Genomic DNA, 25,098 nt, shown 5'->3' on the forward strand with positions numbered 1-25,098 from the left:
TAGGGACACCTTCCATAATTCATAGCATTATACATGTCCATAAGGATATGTGCATTCCATTATGGGATACTAAGGCAATTGATGTGAATTCATTAGCCTCTATTTATAAGCAGCCCAGTCACAAAGTTACTTCATGCACAAACTTTGTTTGCTTACACTTGGATAAAGGATAAAACCAAGAATATAATTTCTTGCCATCTTTAATTTAAAATATCAGTGAATTGCTAAAACATGACTTCCCTATAGTAAACCTATGCTGTTCCTTACAGAGTACAGCTTGTCTGCATGTTCTGTATGTGAGTTCTTCCAACTGCTCAAAATCTTCAACACCACTTCAGAGATATTGATAGGTCAGTAGTCAGGCATTATTTTTTGCACCACCCTTTTGCTACAAATCTATCATACATTCTGATTCTCTGGTATCTTTCTTGAGCTGAGACTCAAATTGCATAAGCATGTCAAAAGGCCTAGCCAATTCAGCTGAACATTCCTTTAGCATACATGCAAATATTTCATCAGTCCCTATTGTCAAATTGTTATCCAGGTTGTGCAACAGCTCTTCAACCTCATTCTCATGCAACTTTATCTCTTCATCCAATATAGTAGTAGCACTGTGCACTATGTAACAAACATCAGGTTGAATTATCTTAGCAAGGCAAGCACTCAATAAGTGACCAATCTCATCAGCTTCTGATACAAGAGCACCATCTGCATTCAGTAAAGTTATTCTTAACACATTTAATCTTTTACTTGCAGCATAATGATAAAATTCTTTTGGATTGTCTTTAGCCTGCATAGCTAATTCTTTCCACATCCTAACTTTTTTGGCTAGTGCTTTATATACGTAGGCTGTTCAATAAGTTATAAGACTATATTTATACAGAAAACAGATTACCTTTAATCGTCATAAGTTACATGGTCTTTTTCGAAGTAACTACCGTCAGACGCAATGCATTTGTCCCACCGCTGCGTCCACTTCTTAAACATATGTGAGTCCTTTTTTTGAGAGTTCTTTCAAAACCATCTCCGCAGCTTTTACACATGCTTTGTTGCTTTCGAAATGGCAGCCTCTTAGTGGTTTCTTGAGCTGAGGAAACAGCCAGAAATCGCACGGTGCGAGATCAGGACTGTATGGTAGGATATCTATGTTGTTCTTCTGCAAAACGTCCACTACAAAACCAATAGTGGCCTTGCATTATCGTGGTGCAATAAGAAGCCATTCTTCGGCAATGGACGCTTCCTTTTGACGTGCTGTACCACTGTCCGTAAAACATCCGCATAGTATGAGCCGTTTACAGTATTCCCAGGTTCTACAGTGTGTTGGTAAACAATGCCTTCGTAGTCAAAAAACATTATGGTCATAACTTTACCAGCTGATTTTACAGTTTTTGCTTTCTTGGGGGTAGGCAAAGACGGATGCTTCCATTCACTGCTTTGTTGTTTCATTGTAAGGTCATAGTGATACAACCAAGCTTCATCTGCTGTAATGATGCGTTTTAAGAAGTTGTTGCTTTCTTGTTCCAGTCTTTCTTTCCATTTTGTGCACACATCCACTCGATGCTGCATTTGCTCCAGTGTCAAGAGTTTGGGAATCCATCGGGCACAAAAACGTTTCAGTCCCAAATGTTCAGCCATGATTGAGTGAACACTTCCCACGGAAATATTCAGGACAACATGCAGCTGGTGTACTGTAATTCTGCGATCCTCCTTGATGATAATCGCTGCTGTATTGATCATTGTCTCTGTGATTGATGTTGAAGGTCTTCCCTCACGTTCAAGATCTTCCACATTTTGCCTTCCTTCCTTAAAAGTTTTATGCCAGCAAAAAACACTTGCCCTCGACATTGCTTCATCGTGGAAAGCTTCACGTATCATGTTAAAAATGTCCGATGCTGATTTTTGCAAACGCACACAAAATTTAATCACATAACGCTGTTCCAAGGACGCTTCCATTTCGATGACTGGTCGCGGCTCGTAGGCACGCAAAACAAGCTTGTGTTTAGTCACGTGACACTCTGGCACATCAGCCCGTGTACACCATCTATCAACCTCTTTTGTCAATACAGACAGCAACATTTCTTTATTCCACAGAAATTAATATTGTGATAAGTGGTTTCGTGACAGTAAAATTAGTCTTATTACTTATTGAACAGTGCTATTACTTATTTCATAACTCCTCACTCTTATTCTCATATTTCTTCCATAGATTTCCTGCTTAACAACAGTGCACATCCATTTCACTCACACTATTTGTTTTTCAAACTCTAGGGAAACATTTAGATACTGCCTCATTTAAGCTCTTTCAAAGATTCCATACACTGTTCGGAAACTGATATCACATGACCATAGATAGCATTCTATTGGCTGTTATAATTTCCAGCTTTGTAGTTCAGCATGCAACCTGTTCTAATTGGAACATCTGTATAATTAGCTATTTCCCAAGAAAGTATGGCACAATCGCTGTCACCAACTGGTGGTAAAACAATTAGTGATAGTGCATGTGAAGAAGGAACTGAGATGATCAAATCTAACTCTTTGCCCTTGAGTTTCTTCTTCACATGCTGCTTGAGCAAGTTGTCTCGCAACAACTCAAATTTTCCTTCATTCTTATCATGAGATTTCTCTTATACCCAAGCAATGTTTAAATCACCCATATGGGTATTTTGTCAATGCACTCCATCTCTAGCAACTGAACTGTCCAACTATATATTTCATCCGGTATGCCTCCACTTCACATGAGAAAGCCTCAAAACTCTCTGCTACATGGGACATTACCGTTATTGCTTTCATGCATTTCTATCAAAACTGGACTCAAGTTATCTATCATTAGTAGAGAATGGCATATGACAGAAGAGATATCTGATATCTCTTCTATCATATGTCTGGCATTTGTGTAGCATAACAAATTACTTCAGAAATTCAAGATGCAATTAGTTAGTGCCTTAGAAGCGCAAAATATAAGATATTACACTATTAAAGATATAGTAAACAGAAAATCTGAAAGAAAATTGTTGATGGGAAGGGATAATAATGTTAACTTAATTATTACGTATTACTGTCATACTATACTGTACATTCCTTGAGGTTATTAGAAGTTGATAATTTGCATAAATCTAGTCAAAAACATTGAATCTCCTTGATTAAAATAATACTTCTGAGTAAAAAGAAATTCCAGATAATATAAGGGTGATTCAGAAAATGTCCTTATTGCAATAATCTCAAAATAGTGGTTAATTTTTAGAAAACAAAGTATGAAAAATAGAAGCTCCAAGTTGTCTTTCTTAAAAACAGCAGTAATGAGAAACTACTTTTATCATGATAACACACCAAAATTCTTCATGAATGATAGGCAGCAATTCTTCATAAAAGAGTTCACCATCAGATTCTGAAAAATCATCTTTACTATACTTATTCATTGCATTAGGTGGTACCTGAATATAATACTGTATGGTTTCACGTGAAAGTGTTAATCAAAGGCTTTTGATCATAAAAAAAAAAGTATATTTTATACGATGTGCTAAAAAATCAGTTTTGTTACATGGTTCTTTATCTGTTATTTAATGTTCACCTTTATATATATATATATATATATATATATATATATATATTCATATATATACTGACTATAACCGAGACTAGAATAACAATTAAATTTATTCAAAATGCAACATTTTCATCGGATTGTCCGACTTCTTCAGGCGTGGGAACATAGAAAGCAAGTAAACACTATAAGAAACACCATATCACTATAAAACGACTATTACAAAATCAGTTAGCTTTGAACTGTAGCTACAGTCCATGTTGAAGTTCTATTGTTAAGTAGCTGCGTGCGTCTGATTTCACGCGTGTGCCAATAACGGATAGCAGAGCTGAAAGAGTCCGGTAGATTATAGCTGAGGTTATTATTTATGTGATGAGGGCCCATAACAATTTCCTTAGATTCGACTATGCGTCGCTCCACCTCATCACGGCACATATGAAGGTTTGAGGTTGTTGACCAGTTTATCTCATGTTGACAGCCTTCATCATTTGTGTTTACTGAAAACAATACATGGCACTTGCTCTAGTTCTTTTGTAGGCAATGTCTCTCTGATGTTCTTCTAGACGTAGGAGGAGGATGGATTTTTCAGTTTGGCCATAGTATTGCTTCCCGCAGTCACATGTGATTTTGTACGCTCCTGGGAATTGTAGATGGTTGTGAGCTTGTTTGTATTTGCTTAAAATCGATCTTAGTTTAGGAAGTGTAGAGAAACAGGTTTTTATGTTGAACTTTCTTAAAATTCTTCTTAGTTTCGGGGAGAGCGAGCTGATATATGGTAAAGAGATATAACCTTTTGGATTGTCTTGTGTTTCTGAGTTGTTTTGATGGCGGTGGTATAGATGCTTATTAATAGTTTTCGACGAGTAGCCATTACTTGTGAAGGTTCTTTGTAGATGTCGTAGTTCATTTTTTTGGATCTTCATCATTTGACAGTATAGATCTAGCACGATATGCTAGGGTTGAGATGATACCCATTTTCTGTGCAGGATAGTGATGTGAGGACACATGCAGGTATCTATCTGTGTGTGTAGATTTTCTAAAGATTGATAATTTAATAGAATCAGATGACTTAGTAAGTCTTACGTTCAGGAAGGGAAGACATCCATTTTCTTCAACCTCCATTGTTAATTTAATATCTTGGTGGAAGTTGTTTAAATGATTTAAAAAAGACTGAAGGTTATCGGTGCCATAGTCCCAGATAAGAAATATGTCATCTACAAATCTTAGCCAAATTTTTGGTTTAAGAGTAGCTGAGGAGATTGCCTTTTGTTCGAAATCTTCGAAAAAGATGTTAGCTAATATAGGAGATAGGGGGATTCCCACTGCCAATCCTTTATTTTGTTTGTAGAATTTCTTCTCATATTGAAAATAGCTGGAGTGAACGCAATGTGATAGCATGGAAAACATCTTTTTTGAAATTTTGTTCTTTAAAATATCGAGAACCTCTTGAATTGGTACGTTTGTAAAGAGAGCCACCACGTCAAAGCTCACCATGATATCTGAAGGCTGGAGTTTGAAATTTTTGATTTTCAAGACGAAATCTGTTGAGATTTCCAACAACTTCCACCAAGATATTAAATTAACAATGGAGGTTGAAGAAAATGGATCTCTTCCCTTCCTAGACGTAAGACTTACTAAGTCATCTGATTCTATTAAAATATCAATCTTTAGAAAATCCACACACACAGATAGATACCTGCATGCGTCCTCACATCACTATCCTGCACAGAAAGTGGGTATCATCTCAACCCTAGCACATCATGCTAGATCTATACTGTCAAATGATGAAGATCTAAAAAATGAACTACAACATCTACAAAGAACCTTCACAAGTAATGGCTACTTGTCGAAAACTATTAATAAGCATCCATACCACCGCCATCAAAACAACTCAGAAACACAAGACAATCCAAAAGGTTGTATCTCCTTACCATATATCAGCTCGCTCTCCCCGAAACTAAGAAGAATTTTAAGAAAGTTCAACATAAAAACCTGTTTCTCTACACTTCCTAAACTAAGATCGATTTTAAGCAAATACAAACAAGCTCACAACCATCTACAATTCCCAGGAGTGTACAAAATCACGTGTGACTGCGGGAAGCAATACTATGGCCAAACTGAAAAATCCATCCTCCTATGTCTAGAAGAACATCAGAGAGATATTGCCTACAAAAGAACTAGAGCAAGCGCCCTGTCAAGCCATGTACTGTTTTCAGTAAACACAAATGATGAAGGCCATCAACATGAGATAAACTGGACAACAACCACAAACCTTCATATATGCCGTGACGAGGTGGAGTGACGCATAGTCGAATCTAAGGAAATTGTTATGGGCCCTCATCACATAAATAATAACCTCAGCTATAATCTACCGGACTCTTTCAGCTCTGCTATCCGTTATTGGCACACGCGTGAAATCAGACGCATGCAGCTACTTAACAATAGAACTTCAACATGGACTGTAGCTACAGTTCAAAGCTAACTGATTTTGTAATAGTCGTTTTATAGTGATACGATGTTTCTTATAGTGTTTACTTGCTTTCTATGTTCCCACGCCTGAAGAAGTCGGACAATCCAATGAAACATGTTGCGTTTTGAATAAATTTAATTGTTATTCTAGTCTCGGTTATAGTCAGTATAACTAAGTATGAACATATCCCAGTACCGAGTTAATACTACAAATTGCTATATATAATCATCAAATTCCTGACATTTACCCTCAAGGCGGTGTACAGGATATGATAGTACTACATGAAAAATTTACATCATTATTAACTTCCTACCTACAATTTTCTGCAAAATCAATCTGTTTACCTGTCAAAGCTACAGCATCGTCAGATCTTATATTTATATATCTGTCTTCTAAGGCACTTTTTCCCATATCAATCCACCTATATCTTGGTCTTCCTCTGGGGCTTTTTCCTGCCAACCTAGCAGAGAACACTTGTTTGGTTAATCTTTCCTCGCCCATTCTGTTTAAGTGACTATACCAATCACCAGCATCTTTAGAAAAAAAAAGTTGTGCCGAGGGTCAGCATATAGTGAGAGAGGAGGGGCAAAGGTAGAGTGGATGGCAGTAGGTATTAAAGAGGCTTCAGTCGACCTACTTGGCCACATATAGCCTATGTAGGTAATGGGTTTACAGTGATATTGCTGGACCTGGCAAAGGCGTTTGACAGGATACCACATGAATTCTAATCCGTAAACTACAACATATGGGAATGGATATAGGGTTGGTAAGATGGATAGGTGGGTGGTTGATGGAGAGATATCAAAGAGGAGTTTATTCAGGAGTAGAGTCCAAAAGATGGACTGTGACTAGTGGTGTGCCGCAGGGTTCTGTTCTTGGACCACTGCTGTTTAATCTGTTCATTAACGATATAGGGAAGGATCTAAGAGGAACAGTTCATTTGTTCGCTGACGATGCCAAGTTGGGTAGGGCGATAGTGAATGCAGAAGATGTCAAAGTCTTGCAAGATGACTTGGATAGACTGGAGTTCTGGGCTACGGAGAATGGATGTCAATTTAATGTGAAAATGTAAGGTTATGCATTTTGGGGTGAAAAGATTAGCAGCAGTATACCACATTAGTGGAACTGTACTCCAGGAGATTGATGAGGCCAGGGACTTGGGAGTGTTGGTGGATAGGGAGATGACGTTTAGGGGGGAAACATTGCAAAAGTAGCTAAATCAGCTCATCAACTGACTTGGTTGTTGAAATACCTTGACGAGCAGAGACAAGCAAGTTATTGTACATCTGTACCGAGCCTTGATAAGACCTCATCTCGACTACTGTGCCCAGATTTGGTCACCTAGGTTCCTTCTTGATGGGGAGGAGATGGTGAGGATCCAGAGGCGAGTGACTAAGATGATAGCGAGTCTATGTAATGACCCATATGAGAACAGCTTGAAGATTTGTGGGTTGCAGAAATTAGTTGATAGGCAGAAAAGGGGAGATGTGATAGAGACATTCAAATTGCTAAAGGGTTTCTATAGGAAAAATTCAGAGGATATTTTTGAGATCAGGACTGCTAGTGAGAGAACTAGGGGACACCTATGGAAGCTGGGCAAGAGTGTGGTTAGCAGGGGGTGTTAGAGCTGGGTTCTTTACTTTCATAGAGGTAAATGAGTGGAATAAGCTGCCAGAGTCTGTTGTGGGTGCTATGACGGTGAGTGAGTTCAAGGCAAGGTATGATAGATACTGTGAGAATGTCACATAGTTGCGTGGACATGATATTTAGCACCTCCCTCGATGAGTCTAAGGACTCCCTGGAGTCGCCCATAATAATGATAATAATAATACCACCTGAGATTAGCTCTGCTAATGCATCCCTGGATGCTGACAATGTCAAGTTCTTTCCTAATATCCTCGTTTTTAATATGATATTGCCATTGATGCCATCTGTTCATGCCCCTAATCTTTCTCAGGACTCTCATATCTACGGTCTCTAGTCTTTGGTCAAGTGTTTTACTTCTGACCCAGCTCTCAGATCCATAAGTTAAAACTGGTTTGAACACTGTCTTCCATACAGCTAATTTAGTGTTCTGACTAATTCTCTCTTATTCCATATGAATTTATTCAATTGACTTCCTACCATACCAGCTTTGTTGATTCTGTTGTCTATTTCCATATTTATTTTACCATCTTCACTAAAAATCGTGCCTAAGTAGCTGAAATGTTTTACTTGTTCTATAGGTTCTCCATTCACAATGCAGCTGATATTTTCACTGCTTCTGCCTATTTTCATTGTCTTTGTCTTTTTATTGCTGACCTTCATACCATATCTATCACAACAGTTATTCAATTTAGTCAGGGAACTGTGCAGACTTGTAGTGGATTTATTTAGAAGTATAACATCATCTGCATAAAGCAAAGAGCTGATATTAACATCTCCAATTTTGATATCATGTTTAATACCACTTTCCTTCATAATGTAATCCATATAGATAATGAATAACAGAGGTGATAATGTACATCCTTGTCTGACACCAGATTTAACATTAAATCATCTCCCTGTACTTCCTTCAATTCTAACTGCTGACTTACAACTCAAATAAAGACTAAGTATTGCTTGATATAATGATCCACTGACACCATACAACTGTAGCGTTTTGAATAGCTTTGAATAGAAGATTAGCCTCGTATTTTGTGTTGAATACTATGGCTACTCCTTCTTTTCCTTGATTGTCATTGCCTGAATATAACATTTTGTATTTATTGCTCAGAAAGAGCTCACCAGTTTTGGTCTTTTTTGTTTCAGTCACCCCTATTATGTCCATCTGGAACTTATCTAATTCCTCAGCTAGCTCCATTTCTTTGCCATTCAGGCTTCTTATGTTGATAGTACCGATCTTCAATTCTGGTGATATTGAGTTGGGGTGCATTTTCAGATTTGTTCCAGTAGCTGACTTTTCGCTGTTCACCCTGGTTCCCTGGCGAAAACAACGGGGGCGTTGTTTAACTGGGTGACACCCCAGCCAGCACGAAATTCTGTCATGTTGTACCATCATTTCTATCTTTTGGTTTAAGCCAATAAGAATACAATTTGGTCAGCTAAATCCCAAACTGCCAGCCTATCCTTGTTTGTTCAGTATCCAGGTAGATACCTAACAGGGTGCACCACAAGAAAGCGAGGATTGGACATTAGGTCAGAAGTCCTGGTAGGCTCTCCACATTCCTTTAAAGGCTATGTGGAGGTCTCCTCTCAGTTATACAGCTTTGACCTTTAAGCACCTGGTCCACACACAAAAGGCCACAAGATCTATGGCACACTAGTGCTGTGTGTATGGGCAAGATGAATAGAAGAAAGAAGGAGTCTGTTCACATTTTATCTTTTATCCCATCTACTTCTGTCCAAAGGAGAGAAGTAGATGGGATAAAAGAGAGGGGGGGGGCGATGAAGTTGGCTCAGTGAGCTTTAAGATGGACTGTAAAAGGTATTGGTTAGCAGTGGCTCGTTTTAATGATTTTGGAGGAGAGTGGAGGAATAATAGTGGCCAATTCAGCAGAGCACTGTCCATGAAAGTATCTGTAGAAGAGGCACAAGGCAGAAATTGGACATCTATGAGAGAGGGATTGAAGTGGGTCTGTGAGAGGGAGAGAGAGAGAGAGATCATTAATTAGCTAGATTGACCTCTTCTGGATAGAATCAAGGACTTTTAGAGAGGATTTTGGTGCACAACTCCAAATACAGGAGCAATATTCCATGGCTGGGCTTTGAATAGAGTTAGAAGCTGTGAAGTAGTGTCTTGTGCAAAAAAGTGCACCAAGTTTTTTGGCGGCTGCAGAAGCTATAGTTGAAATATGTTATGCCAGCAAAGATCAGAGGCGCAAGTCAATCCAAGAAGAGAAATATTATCATGTTTCGATATCTCCATATTACTGAAGTCAAGGGGGGAGGGATGCAAGCTCTTTCTCATGAGAGATCAGAGACAGAACTGAGTTTTGGTGGCATTGAAGTCTACACGGTTGTCCTTGCCGTGCCCCACTGGGATATAGCTAGGAGATCTGAGTTCAGGTCCCTCATCATAGTAGATATCGAGGATTCTAATATTTGAGCACTAACAAGTCTTTTGAATGAAAAGGAGAAATAGAGTGTACTGTTGTCACCAAATCTATGGGTAGGATTGGAAGTCTGTGAGAGCAGGCTGTTTATTACAAGAAGAGAGTGAAGAACAGAACCCTGGGGTACTCCTGTATTAGTGGGGAAATCTGAGGAGAGTAAGCCATCCACCATGACACATAGTGAGAAAGCTGCCGATCCAGTTGCAGATTGAGGAAGGCAGACCATTAGGATGGCAATTTGGTGAGTAGGCCCCTCTATGCCAAACCCGATCAAATGCCTTTGAAATGTTGAGGGCAACCACAAGTTTCTCCACATCTCTCTATGGCTCGAGTCCATAGGTAGGTGATGAAAGCGAGATCAGCTGTAGATCGTGAATGGCAGAATCCATACTGCTGATCACTGATTAGTTGATATGTCTCTAAGACGGTTCAAGAGGTGGTTGTTAATGACCTTCTCCATAATTTTTTGAGAGAACAGAAGTGAGAGCAATATATACACTATTGTATATATATCTGTATGCACTAAAATAAATACAACAAATGTCACAGACTCAGATGATGTAATTAAGCATTTTTCTAGAGATGGATACTGGCTGTCCCATACGTCTCAAAATTAAATTATAATCAGAAGTCACAGAAAGGTATATTCTTATAATAGAACCGCTGTGAATGACATCAAAATACTGATACGAAGGTCCTTCAGTAGAAACATAAAACTGTATCTGCAGAAGATACATCTAAAATCCAATGAAGACCCACCTTGTGACAAGCTTAAGGAGAAAAATGAGGATGAGTCAGCTAATGGAGAATCCAATCCCTGTCCCACTATGTCCAACATAACACCATTCCACTCTAGACACCACAGCCAGAGAATTCAACTCTGAATGGGATTCCTTATTACAATGTGTTCCATATACTCACCACAGTATTTTGAGTTAATTCAGACTGATCTTAAAATATTGCAAATGCCCACCAACAATAAAAAAAAATCGTATGCGCAAGTTCAACAGAGCGGCTATATGGTAAAGAGTGGATTCTTGAGCTATGTTTGATGGTAATGTCTCTAATCGCACCTGTCTCTTCTGAATATGCAAAAGAGATAACTTTCCTCTCCTTCTACTCTTTTATGTCAGCAGATGAAGAGAACATGTGGAAGTGACCACTTCCCTGCTTTCCAATATATTAGCAGCGATGTTCTTTACGGATGCCAAGGTGGCAAATACACAACAATATGCTGACCATATCACCTTTTCACAACTTGCAAAATTTAATCCTGAGACAGTCAATGAGATCTATCAATAAAGTAGTGATGAATGTAACATATTGTCCTCTTCAGGCAGTGAAAAATACAATTCCAAAAACATTACTTGGTTTCCATTCCATCTCCAAAATAGTGGAACCTGAGTGTGAAGTAACAAGAATGATCAAGGCAGAGCATGGGGTAACGTTTCATAGATACCCTACAACTACAAACCTCAGCTTTTAAACAGGTATGGATCAAAGCATTTTATATCAGTTTAAATTATGTGTTACTCAAAGTGCCAATGCCAAAGCCAAAATTATGTAGAATAAAATGTTTCAAGACAATAAAACATAATTGATTAATCCTGTAACAAAATGGGTGTATAGTTTGTGATTCTAGGATAACTGCAGGTACTGGGAGCTGATAATACTTTGCTGAAATATCAACAACAGCTTCATATCCTCAAGTATGACTTAGACAAGAAATAGCAGATAAATTTCTCCAACATGTTAAAACCATGCAATTAACCTTCAATAAGGAAGAAGTGAAAACAGTACTAACCCTCCTAATGCCAGTGCAATAATGCCTAATATCTGTTGTAATAGCAATATTTCCCACCATCTTCCATGGATCTACTACTCTCACACTCTATATTAGAATACTTACCAAGGAACAATTTTCAGATTAATGAAAAAAAAAAAAACTTATCAACTTCCTAAGGCCACGAAAAGATCTAAAATTTGCAGTTACTCCTATAAAGTTCTTGGAGAAAATGGCCACTGCACATTTATCTACAGACAATAGCCTTCTTTCTAATACTTATCATGGCTTCTGTAGGCACTGATCAGAAGCATCCATCAGATGCATTTCTGAAACGTGAACACCTGGTATCAGGTTTCTTTGGCATGGGAGAAAGCTTATCATAGCCCAGAGATACAGTTTATTTTAAAAAATCTTCATAACCTTGGTCTCAAGGGCATCTCCCTCTCTAGTTGAACCTTTCAAGGCTGAGTAGGAAGCACTTTCTCAACCATACTGCTAAGAGGAGTATGGCTGAGAAACAACTTCCAACTGCAGGAAGCAGTCTTTATGTTAACAATTTTATAATTCGGTCAAGAACATGAAGATTGCAACAACCATTTGATCATTTAACTTCATGGATATCAGGATTTCCAGTTTTTAACAGAGAAAGTGTGTGTATATATACTTTTACTGAAAATGCACTTTTCACTCAAATCCAGAGTTAAGGCCTGATACTATTATCCCAGTAGCAACAGAAGCCAAAGTCCTCACTAATTTTTGATTGATAAGAAGCTTAATAATTCCACTAAAAGCAAAGTGCAAGAGAGCACTAAACATCCCATGTATCCTATCCTCTACAGCAGGGCTGTCCAACTTTAGGTAAGCCAAGGGCCGCATTAAAGAAAAAAAAAAAAAAGATTTATCCGAGAGCCGCATCCAATGTGTATCTAGTAATTTAGTGAGCAGCGACACAATTTCGACAGCTGAACAAACGAACAACACTAATTGTGCACTAATCAAGCACTCATGTTCCCCATGACAGCCCAGAGCATGCACATTGGAACAAAACAGTGTAAGAACGCTTCTTTGACACATCTAATATTTGAAAACACGTGGGTATATAGTGATGCAAAAACACCAAATAAAATAACCAACATCAAGATTATCGATTAGTGATAAAATTAAAATATATTGTTATTTTATTTTTTCGCTCGTGAAAATTAAAACCCACAGGCGGGCCACACAAAATCGCACTGCGAGCTGCAGGCTGTGTTTTGGACAGCCCTGCTCTACAGCATGAAGTATAAATCAATATTCCCTATTTTGATTACACTATACACTTCTTTAATCAAAACTTGATTATGGGTCAACATGGAAGGAAGTGTGTTCTTTGATGGCCAGATTCCATCCACCATTGGGAATACCAGTAGCTTTTGCACATCACCCATTCAGAGCTATTTTGTGTGTCTGTCTCTAGGCAAAGGATCCTGCTCTCTACCTTCAACACAAACAGTTGTCACTTAACTAAGCCTTGACCAATCATCCTGCATTTTTTTTCTTGCATCAGAATGTCCAATTAGACTACCATTTTCCCCATTAGTGTGCACATGAAAAAGATTATACAAGCTTTCAGCATTACTGAGGACAATATTACCTACACTCAACATGAATCTTCCATTGCAGGAGGCTTATACTTTTCTGCTGTCACTTTTCTCTCCATGCCACACTAAAGCTGCTTACTCCATCTGTCAGCAGCTCCTTCAACAACAGCAATGGATCCAACGTTTTAACAGTAACACAAATTATGTCAATATGGTACTTTAATTCTTATGCTAATTCCACTTCTTTTCTGCTCATGGTGCTTATTATTATTATTATATAACACCTCCAGGGAGTCCATAGACTCATCGAGGGAGGGCACCTGCTCTACAGCTCTCCACCAACTACAACAATGCCATCTACCGACGACTACCACCAGTAGTTTTTCCACAGACAATCACAAACATCAAACGGCATGCCCACGGTGGGATTTGAGCCCGCAGCCTTTTGGCTGAAGAGCGGATACGCTAACCACTCAGCCAGGCAGGCCGGCAAAATTATTGCAGTGCAAAACACCACCGACCTATGACTGACAAGCCCTCGTATACTGCACCGCTATGCTTCAGCTCACTACAGATGATTTTGTCAGGTGATATGACTCAAATAGTGGTGAGAGAATCGAATGCAAGTATTCGATTCATTCATCCACCACTTGACTCAACTTATAAACTGGGAAATGCCCCACCTAGTATTACATTTCCTCATGTTTTACCATTATTGCTTGTGATTTAATTATACAGAATAAAAAATACAGGAGCCCAAATAAGTCCCAAATCTAGCCAAGCCCCATTCCATCAGTATTCAGGTGGATACTTCAAGGGAAATACCACGAGAAAGTGAGAATTAAATTTTACATTGTGTCAGAAGCCATGGTTAGTTCTCTGTATTCCGCATAGGCTATAAGGAGGTCCCCTCTTAGTTGTCTAGTTTTACCTTTTAAGTAACTTAAGCACTCTTATATATATTCATTCTGATTTTTGTATTCTATAAAACAATGTTTTAAAATATTTTGTTCATATTCCTTACTTCCATATAATACACAATAAAAAATTATTTTCACACTTAATTTTTAAAAAAGAATTGAACTACCATAAAATGCAATTCAGATATGAAAACAATTCTCTAGATTCTTATATGACATGGAATTTTATTAATGCATTAACAATAGGATATAAGCAGACTCTTGGGCAAGGAAATTAATGCATTATTAGAATCTTATTAGCAGAAGCTCATGCCAAATGTTACTCCCCATATATACAAAAACTTTAAATCTTAGTAGTTTTATTCTCTGGAATAATAATGAATGCTCAAAATGCCTCACTTTACAATAATTATCCAATTTTTAAATTCAAAAATTAAATGATTATAACAAACCTACCACAAAACATGTAAACATGGATGATCCACATAATCAAACACTGGTGCTGCAAGAGTAAATGCAGCCAAAGCAAGTTGAACAGCTGTGTTAGCCTGTTAGAAAAAAAAAGCATCATATAGACATTAAAGTTTAATTTTCAGATAAAAATAGATACATACCAGGGTGGTCTGAAAAATTCTCGGCATCAACCATAGATGGCAACACTATCGGCAAGATTTTTTTTTTCTGAGTTGGTACATCTCTCATAAGCATCCATGTGAAATTGCATTCTATCAAGTAGTTTGTTTTATACAGCTGTCTGAAGCAAAAGTGTTCTCTGTATCCCTTGAAATGGTTAAAATTGAGTATCTGCGATTATAAAATTCTTTGAAAAAGAAGGTTTAACGCCAAAAGAAATTCATTCGAAATTCATGAAAGTTTATGGGCACTCTTCTCCTTCGTTTTCAAGAATTAAGAAATGGGCTGCTGAGTTTAAACATGGCAGTATCAGCCTTGAAGATGATCCATGTGAAGGACATCCAAAAAGTGTAACACCACCAGAAATCATTGATCAAGTGCATGATATGTATTTGGATGACCGGCAAGTCAAAGTGCGTGAAATTGTTGAGACCATAGGCATTTCAAAAGAACATGTAGGATATATTTTGCATGAAGAATTATAAATGAAAAAGCTTTGCGCAAGATGGGTGCTGCACTTGCTCACACAGATCAAAAACGCACTCGCATGAAAATCTCTGAACAGTGCTTGGAGCATTTTAACACGAATTAAACTGATTTGTGCAATGATTTATTACTATGAGTGAGACTTGGATTTGCCATTACACACCAGAATCCAAACAGCAGTCAAAACAGTGGACAGAAGCCGGTTATTCAGAGAAAAAGAAGACAAAGTCGGTTCCATCAGCAGGAAAGGTCATTGCATTGGTGTTTTGGGAAGCTAAAGGCATTTTGTTTGTTAATTATCTAGAAAAGGGTAAAAAATAACCGAGGAATATTATTCCGATCATTTAACCAGAATAGACAAAAAAATCGTGAGAAAAGACTCTGTTTGCAGAAGAAAAAAATCATCTTTCATCAGGACAATGCACCTGCCCACAAAGGTATTTCTGGCAATGAGAAAATTAAGAGATCTGCACTAAGAATTGTTGGAACATCCACCTTATTTCCCAGATTTGGCTCCCTCTGACTTCTACCTCTTCCCAAAACGAAAATTCTTCTTCGCTGGTCAGCGTTTTTCTTCGAATCAAGAGGTGATTGAAGCTGTAGAGGGGTATTTTACAGATCTTACTGAGAACCACTACAGGGATGGGATATTGGTGCTGGAGCACTGCTGGAATAAATGTATCAGTCTTAAGGGAGATTATTTTGAAAAATAAACATAATTTTGAAATTATAAATTCGTTTTTCATTGTTAGGCCGAGAACTTTTCAGAACACCCTCGTATGTATAAAATATATATACAGGGTGGCCTGGAACATTCCATAGAAAGAGCCAGTCTTTGTGAAGCCAAAAATAGAAGGTATTTACATGATGTAGTTTTTCATAAGTAATAATAATAATAATAATAAACATCTGGTGATGCTAAAAAACTTATGCATCTTCACAAATATGGGCCCTTTCTATGGCATGTACCATGACTTATGGGCCACCCTTCAAGCATGGAAACTAGTCTATATCCAACCAATCTCAAAGAAAGGAGATAAAAGTCAGCCATCAAACTATTTATTGAAACCTGTTTTATTGAAAATAGAGAAAGTCATTAACCATCAACTCTCTTGAACTACCTGAAAATCAACAGCTAATTAATGATCAACAATACAGACTGCTACTCTTGGTCCACAGATTTCCTTGCCAACATCACTCACTTATTAACATAAGCTGTGGAAAGGTTTGTTAAAACCTATGTGATTGCTCTAGATATTTCCAAGATTTTTGACTGGAACTGGCACAAAGACCTACTTTCCAAATTACAACTGTATGGGTCTATCATTTGCCCTTTGTAACTAAATTGCCAATTTCCTCCAGTCATTCACTACAATGTTATGAAGGATGTATTACAATTTAGTGACTATTTACATAAGATAATAGACAGAGAAGTCTGGACTCAAGATATAATAAAAACAATCTACAACAGCAAAAGAAGATGGGCAGGCCATCTCACCAAAATGAGAGACAACAGATGGACAGTCAGAGTTACAAACTGGTATCTGAGGGACATCAAAAGGAAACCTGGAAGACCCAATGATTAAGAAAGTTGGAAGAAAATGGAGAAGAAAGGCTCAAGACAGGAATAGCTGGACTCTTTACAACCTGCAGTCATGGAGAAATCCGGACTGAAACCACAGGTCCATCAAGGTAATAGACACTTGATGAATGGGATTTACATTCAAATAACTTCCTCTGCTGTTTTTTTTTTTTTTAACAAATACCATGCATTTGATGTTTCGCAGTTCTTTCACTATAAGAAACCACCACCGGTATCAGATATTCTGATAAACTGATATTCACTCTCATTTGCCCATGAAACAAGTTGATTCAGGTTAGCCTGCAAGGTTTCTTTAAAGGAAGTGTTCCCTTAATAGCTTTAATAATTGTATGTTATTACTGGGATCAACCCTAATATCAATGTCAACTTAAACAGCAATGAGCTAAGCAAAGACATCTATGGTACTCCTGGTCATCCTATACCTCTTACACTTGATGCTTCCATCACTATTCTGATATACACATCAGAATATACTGATATATGCAAAATTGTATGCAAAATAATATAATATTTTAAATTGTACAAAATTGCTAAAGCAAGATCTGCTCTTAACAAAACCTCTTAACATGCTTAACATCTCAAAATCTCAAAACCTCTATATAGGATTAAGGTGCTATCTGATCATTTCTGGATGCAGATCCTAATTGGTTTCAACAAGATAATGTTCATCCCAGAAATGCTGACTAGTCTATAACTGGTTGTTTCTGTCCTAAATCTATCCTTGAATAATGGAATTATCTTGCTCTACATCTGCTCATTAGGAACTGTGTTTCTGTTGGGACTCAAGATTAACCAAGTCAGAGATAGCACTAATACTTCTACACATTCTTTCAGCATCCTAGTTGACATTCCATCCAATCCCACTGCTGGGTTCAAATCAATATCTGGTAACAACTTTAATACCTCCAATTCATCCATCTCTATCCTTTCATCTAGTACCATCTGACCACCCCGATTGCATAAATCTGCATGGGATGTATACCTTATTAAAATGGGATGTATCACTTTAACTATTTCTAAAGCATCTAACACTTGCCTACCTTCCCAGTCTGATTTTTCCTTCTTTACTATAGAAGTCACTTTCTTGGTCTCCTTTTTATACTACTCACATGCCTGGTCATTCCTTTCTCCCAGTGCTGGATCAGCTCTCATTTAAAATATTATTCATCCATTTAATTCTGATGTGATTTATTCTTCTAACTCTGGATATGCAGTCAGCTATGCTTTCCTTCAGACATCCTTTGACTACTTCTCATGCACTGCTGGCTTCCTCCACTATGGTAGAATCAGCCTTCTTAGTCAATCATAATCATCTGCCTTACAGTTCAATATGTATCATTTTTTATGCAAAGCTTTCACATGATTTGCCATTTGCTGCCTCCCAAGTTAAAACTGCATGACCATTCTCACACCCACCTAGAGCAATACCTCATTTATAAAAATATTCTCAGAAGCTAGATTCAACATTCTTGGTCCATGAGATCCTCTGCCAAATGCTACTCAAGGTAACTATCCCTCAATAATTTTATAAATTATCATTTTCCTTCCTCCAGTCTATATCTCCCACAGCTTAAATAACTCATAATAATAGACCTACTTGTATTCATGATATATGACTATGCACTATCCTCTTTAGAAGAGTTTGGCCTATAGCAGCATCCAACTCATGTATCAATTGTACCCATCAATTGTACTTAAACCTTATGCTCTTGAACTAATACCCATCCTGTATTGCCATTACAATCTCTCATACTCATCTGGTATCAACTCTTCAAGCATGGAAACTAGTCTATATCCAACCAATCTCAAAGAAAGGAGATAAAAGTCAGCCATCAAACTATCACAACCTGCTGCACTCACCTGTTTTATTGAAAATAGAGAAAGTCATTAACCATCAACTCTCTTGAACTACCTGAAAATCAACAGCTAATTAATGACCAACAATACAGACTGCTACTCTTGGTCCACAAATTTCCTTGCCAACATCACCCACTTATTAACATAAGCTGTGGAAAGGTTTGTTAAAACCTATGTGATTGCTCTAGATATTTCCAAGATTTTTGACTGGAACTGGCACAAAGACCTACTTTCCAAATTACAACTGTATGGGTCTATCATTTGCCCTTTGTAACTAAATTGCCAATTTCCTCCAGTCATTCACTACAATGTTATGAAGGATGGCTTCATTTCTTCAGATATCTCTGCCTATGTTAGTTCTGTACTTTCATCCACTCTTTCTCCTATTCATAAATAACCTTTTTATAACTAGCCTGAAATCCTATCGACAGTTTCACTGACAACAGTAGCGTTCCATTCATCTTTTCATTTGACAAACCCTGTAATGTGTATATCTTAAACTACAAGACCTTTCATAATCAGCGCCCTAAACACTAATCTCCTTTATATATATATCAATGGGATCCAGACAATCTTGTCAACTTCAATATCACCAAAACATAATCTTGCCTTATTTCATGAAAGAAATATTGCACTTTACCTTTGTTCACCTTTGATAATACCCAGATCCCCAGGCAAGGTCAGATATCAGATAGTCAAGATCTTCTTGGACTGACTGACACTTCTAGCCTTTTGTGGGAGATCTGGCACATCCATAGCCTCCTCTGCATCCAAAAAAAAAAAACTAGGTGTGCTTTCCATTCAAGACATTATTTCTCACCTGCAAAATTACTAATGTTGTAAACAAATCTCATATCTGCCTAACCTTAGAATACTGTTCTCGCATATGGGGTTGTGCACCAAAAACCTCTCTAAAAATGCTTGATGCAATTCTAGAAGAGGGCAGTTCACTGGCAGTCTTTCTCTCAAAGACTCACTCCAGTCATATTATCTCAGCAATGAACTTTCTGATCTGCGCCTCTTCTACAGACATTTTCATGGGCACTTCCATGGAAATGGCTGACACCATTCCTCCACTTAACCATCAAATCCGTAAATTCACAAGCAACTGATAATCAACATTCATTCAATGTCCAGTTCAAATATACAGAATCAACTTATCCTCTTGTTTCATATCTTCTACTTCTGTACTATGGAACAGTCTTCAGAGTTTTCCCCAAAGGATTACAACCTTCAACTATTAAAAAAAAAAAAAATGGTGGGTCCTGTCTTTCTTCTTGACATACACTTTATTGACGTGCTATAAGATTCACAACCTGTGTGTACTTGTCTTTTCTGAATGCACTGTGCCAATCACATTCTATTCAGGTGAATATTCTCTTCTGTTAGCCAGGTCTCTCTAATGCCAATATGTAAGGTCCCATATCATTTATCAATGCCAGAAATTCACCACCAATATTCTGGATGCTTCTAGCATTAATACACACGCATGATAACTTAGTACCAAGCTGATGTGTATTCAAGTAACTTTTAAAACAAACTTTTAATACATTGATCAAATTCCTTTCCCACTGCAACAATCAATGCTTTTCTTGTCTAAACCACCACCTTTTTTTGGGTCAATCTCTTCCTTACTATCATTCTCTATCTTGCTTTCCCTATCCTAATAATCTCTCTCTCACCTTAGTGCTTGTGTTCAAACTGTCATGCAGCTACTCTATCAAACTTGAGTTTTCATGACTACCTTTATTTACTCCATTGAAAAATTTCTCTGAGCACCCAAGTCCAAAGCCATTTAAGCATAATCCATCCTGCAAATACAAATCTGCTCTACCATAGTAAACTCTCCATACAACAACAACATGCTATCACAGTCTCCGTGTTAAATCATTAGTAATCAAAGTTTTCCTTTTTGGCTCAATCACACATATTTATTATTTAGCAGCATCCCCCAGTATCTTAACAAGAAGAAAACACAGTTATGTTGACATGTTACTTCTCTAATTCTTTTGCCAGCTCCACTTTCTACTCCCCAATGCACTTCTTACATTGTCTATGTTTGATTCTGATGAGGTTGTGTGTTCCAATAGCTGAATTTTCACTCTAGCTCCCTAACAAAAATGTAGATGCCTTCTTTATCTAAGCAATGCCCTGGTCAGCATGACATTTTATTATGCTGTACGACTCTAGATATTTGCCATCATTTGTGATTTAAACCAATACAGAACTCTGTTGGCTAATTCCCAAATTCTCATTCAATCTTTATTCATTTAGTATCACAGTGGATATCTAATAATGGGACACATCAAATGACAAATAAGGACTGGAGAAAAGGTCATGAGTCCTGGATTGTTGTTGTCATTCTTTTCAGGCTATGTTACAAGACTCCTCACAGCTTGATTCTAAAGCAACCCTTGTGTATTTTTAATCTGTGAATTTTATTTTTTTACATGCATTTATAAATAAGTAAGTGGTATGTAATAAGCAAAAAATTATCACGCTAAAAAAAGTAAAATATGATTACCTGAAGTACGTCTGATCCTATTTATTTCAGACAACTGGCATTCCACTACAGGAATATCTAATAATGTGGTCATATAATGGCTACAGCAGTGATGGCAATGGGTAGGTCATATTGCAAGAATGATTATAATAAATACATTACCAAAAAGCCAGTACAAATAGAACACCATGAAATTGATATAGTAACCTCCTATGTTTACCTAGGACAAAAGATCACAGTATAAATTATATGTTGAATTCAACTCAGTTGGCCAATCTTTGGAAAACATGAAGCACTCAAAAAGAAACATCCCAATCTGCCTTAAAAGAAAATTATTCATCAGTTGTATACTTCCAGTCAAGACACATGGAAGTGAAACATGGACTTTGATTAAAAATTTGACAAACACGTTGAGGATAACCCAGAGTAAAATGGAAAGATCATCACTCAATATTACCATTCTAGATAAAAATGGGTCAGAGCTCAGACTGGAGTGAGAGACATTATAATAGCCATTAAAAGATCCAACTGGTAATGCAGATCATACTGCAAGAAATAACACTCAAAAAATGGAAACAGTTGATATCAGAATGGTATCCTAGAGATGGAAAGACAGCTACAGGAAGACCAAAGAGATGGTGAGAGGATGTAATTAAAGAGATGGCAGGAACTCAGTGGAATAGAAAAACTCAAGATAGGAATGAAAGAGGACTTTGGGGGGAGGCCTTCATCCAGTAGTGGACAGAAATGGCTGATGATGATGATGATGATGATAGCAGTGATTGTGAAAATATTTACTTTTTTAAAATAATTATTGTACATAAAATAAATGTAATCAGGTTAACTGCAGAGAGCATTATTTTTTATCAAGCATTTTCCTTTTACATTTATACTCACCTTACTTAGAAATGTTGGTGATAATTTTGCAGTGGGCAAAGTTACATTGAAGTATCTGCCAATGGTTCTCTGTAAACAAAAAAAAAAAAAAAAGATAAGTTTACCAAACACACAATCCAAAGCAGCAGATCCAGTAAAATCACTGGAAGATTCTTCTTGTTTAGGATATTCTTCCTATTCCCTTATCTCATAGTTCTAGAATAAGATAAGAATGGCATTTTTTTTTAGAAGTTCAGATCAAAACACCGATTCAGAAAGTAAAAAAACTACTACTTCTTGAAGTAAAGAAATTGATGTTCATGTGTTAACATATGAACAGGAACACAAGCCATAACAAAATAAATAACGACAAAATACAGATTTATTACTTATGCAAGACATTATCAAGCATAGAATTCTCCCCCCACCCCCTAGTGTCTAGAGCAGTTTCAATATGACTTTCAAATTAAACAGGTAGAAGAGAAAAATGGAAGCCTCCACAATAAAAACATGTGACCAACTCATACATGACAGCACCTTGATCTAAAATGCATTGATGTCCTACTGTACAAATTTAAACAGGAGGCAAGTATTAATTAAAAGTACTGGCTATAGAATGTGTGAGTGAAGGACCCTTAACAGTTCGTACTTGCAGAACATGGCATAGTACCAACTGTTCAGCTCATGGAAATTTAATGTAATGAAAATGTTCATCATGACAAACAACTGTCAGTATCTCAGTTTGGCCATAATATGATAACCCAAACTGGCACAAAATTTAATAGATTCCAGGTGAGCCAAAGTTCATCCTTTGCAGAGCCTTAAAAGAAAAGAAAGAAATATTGTTAATAGGACAAAAAGGACACCTGTCTAATCATTACCATTCCTCAAAAGACAGGAATGGTAATGATTGCCCACTTCATGAGAGGCAGATAACAAGGACCCCATAGCTATTAATGGCTTTACTAATATGACTAACTGAAGTCATTAGCAAGAAAGGTAAACCTGATATAATTAATTTCTTAAAATAATAGTGCTTCAAGAGAGCATAAAGAGTAGTTCAATGTACTGTTCTTAATGGTGCCAGATTTATGAAAAGAACAATGTGAAAGAGCATGAATGTAAAGTCCAGTATGAGTTTTGCTCCTAAAAGTGAAGGCTAAATTCTAGTTGACAAAAAAAGAGGAAATCCAGAATGACAATTCAATAATCTACCTTAAGAGTGAACTGGTTGCAGTGGAGGATTCTTATCTTCATGACAAAATCTTGAAATTCTGTAAGAGAACCATACCAAAGCACAGGAATACCTGTACCATAATGAGTTTAGGAGCAACACTGTCCAGTAGACGATGTTTGAAAGGTTTTATAAAGTAGCTAGCAAGTGTTGGAGAAAGAGGACTATCCATGGCTGTACATTCAGTGTGTTATCATCATCAAATGAGAAGTTTTTAATAAATGAAGATGATTTTCCTTGAACATCGAAATTTAGAAACATGCTTTGCAATTTTATAACAAGGAGAATTGATATAATCTATAACCAGATGTAAGAGTATTTCTTTTTGGTTTCCTCATTCCTCTAGGGAACTTCTATTGATAGAAGTTCCCTAGAGGAAACAATGAACTATTGACAAGACTTTCCTGTGAACATAGTTAAAATATAAGAAGTATACTGCTTGGAAAGAAGTCAACAGACACCCTCACAGGCAAGGTACTATGTGCCATGTAATGACTTGTGTTTTTAGCCAGTATAAATTGGAGGAATATGCTGCCGCCAAGTCAGTGCAACTGAGCCCAAGTGAAATGGCTGTGAGAAAGGAACTGACAGAGTGTGAAAGAGATGTTGTGACAGGATGCTATGTTGTAGGCCTATCTACTCATCAAATTATTGACAAATTGGGCCATTCCAGGTGATCTGAAATGAGAGCACAAAGGAATCAACTCTAAGTGCAACCCACAGTAAGCAACCCCACCACACTCGCCAAATGTGACTGTAAGGTTCTACAAAGGATAATATGTATAAAACCACCATTTGTCTGCTGACACATTAAATGCAAAGTTCCAGGCATTGACTGGAACATGAATCTGCACAAAAACATTCAGAACTGATGCATACGACATGCATTTCCATACTAGGACCACAATATGTAAGCCCCACATTACTCAATCCCTGGTGGAAAGAGTATGTACATGGTATGTGGAAGCCTGAGAAGATGGATGGGTGTGAATGTGGCAGATGCCTGATGCTGTCCCTCACCAGAGTGAGTAACCCCAATTATGAAATTCAGAGGTGGCAGTGCGAGTATGGTACTGTTTTTCGTGGTTTGGCCTCAGACCTCTGTGGTACCAAGAATATTGAAGTCTGAGAGGTATCTGAACATTCTGGACAATATAATGCTTCCTATTTTGTGTTGTTTCTATGGAAGTGACCATTGTCTCTTTCAGCAAGAGACAATACGCCGTATGATAAGGCTGCTGCTGTAACTGCATGGTTTGTGGATATGAATGTCATCACACTTGACTAGCTTCCATAGAGCCCTGATCTCAACCCTATTGAAGTATGTGGGATGAACTGCAGTGTAAGGTGAGGTCATGGTATGTCTGCCCCACAATGGTCCAGATCCTGGACCATTGTGGGGCGGACACGTGGGGCAATTGGAAGAACAATGGTACGTTGCGCCCTTCGATTGGAAAAGGCCTAAGTTCGATTCTCGTCATGACGGGAGGAATCTTTATATGGACGTTTTTCAAT

General features: G+C 37.5%; 1 protein-coding gene across 3 annotated transcripts in view; it reads right to left on the reverse strand.

Moving 5' to 3' along the window:
• CLS (cardiolipin synthase) overlaps positions 1 to 25,098 on the reverse strand; it is a 104,024-nt gene that overhangs the window by 12,262 nt on the left and 66,664 nt on the right. For all 3 annotated transcript variants that reach the window (XM_090395252.1, XM_090395249.1, XM_090395251.1), the window contains exons 5-6: positions 22,371 to 22,439; positions 14,848 to 14,939 (exon numbers count right to left, since the gene is read on the reverse strand). In XM_090395252.1, the coding sequence (XP_090251378.1) occupies positions 14,848 to 14,939; positions 22,371 to 22,439 (161 nt within the window). The remainder of the gene's footprint in view (positions 1 to 14,847; positions 14,940 to 22,370; positions 22,440 to 25,098) is intronic.

The sequence above is a fragment of the Typopeltis vanoorti genome, chromosome 7 (assembly GCF_054136105.1).
Source record: "Typopeltis vanoorti isolate ZY-2024b chromosome 7, IOZ_Tvanoo_1.0, whole genome shotgun sequence".
Taxonomy (NCBI): Eukaryota; Metazoa; Arthropoda; class Arachnida; order Uropygi; family Thelyphonidae; genus Typopeltis; species Typopeltis vanoorti.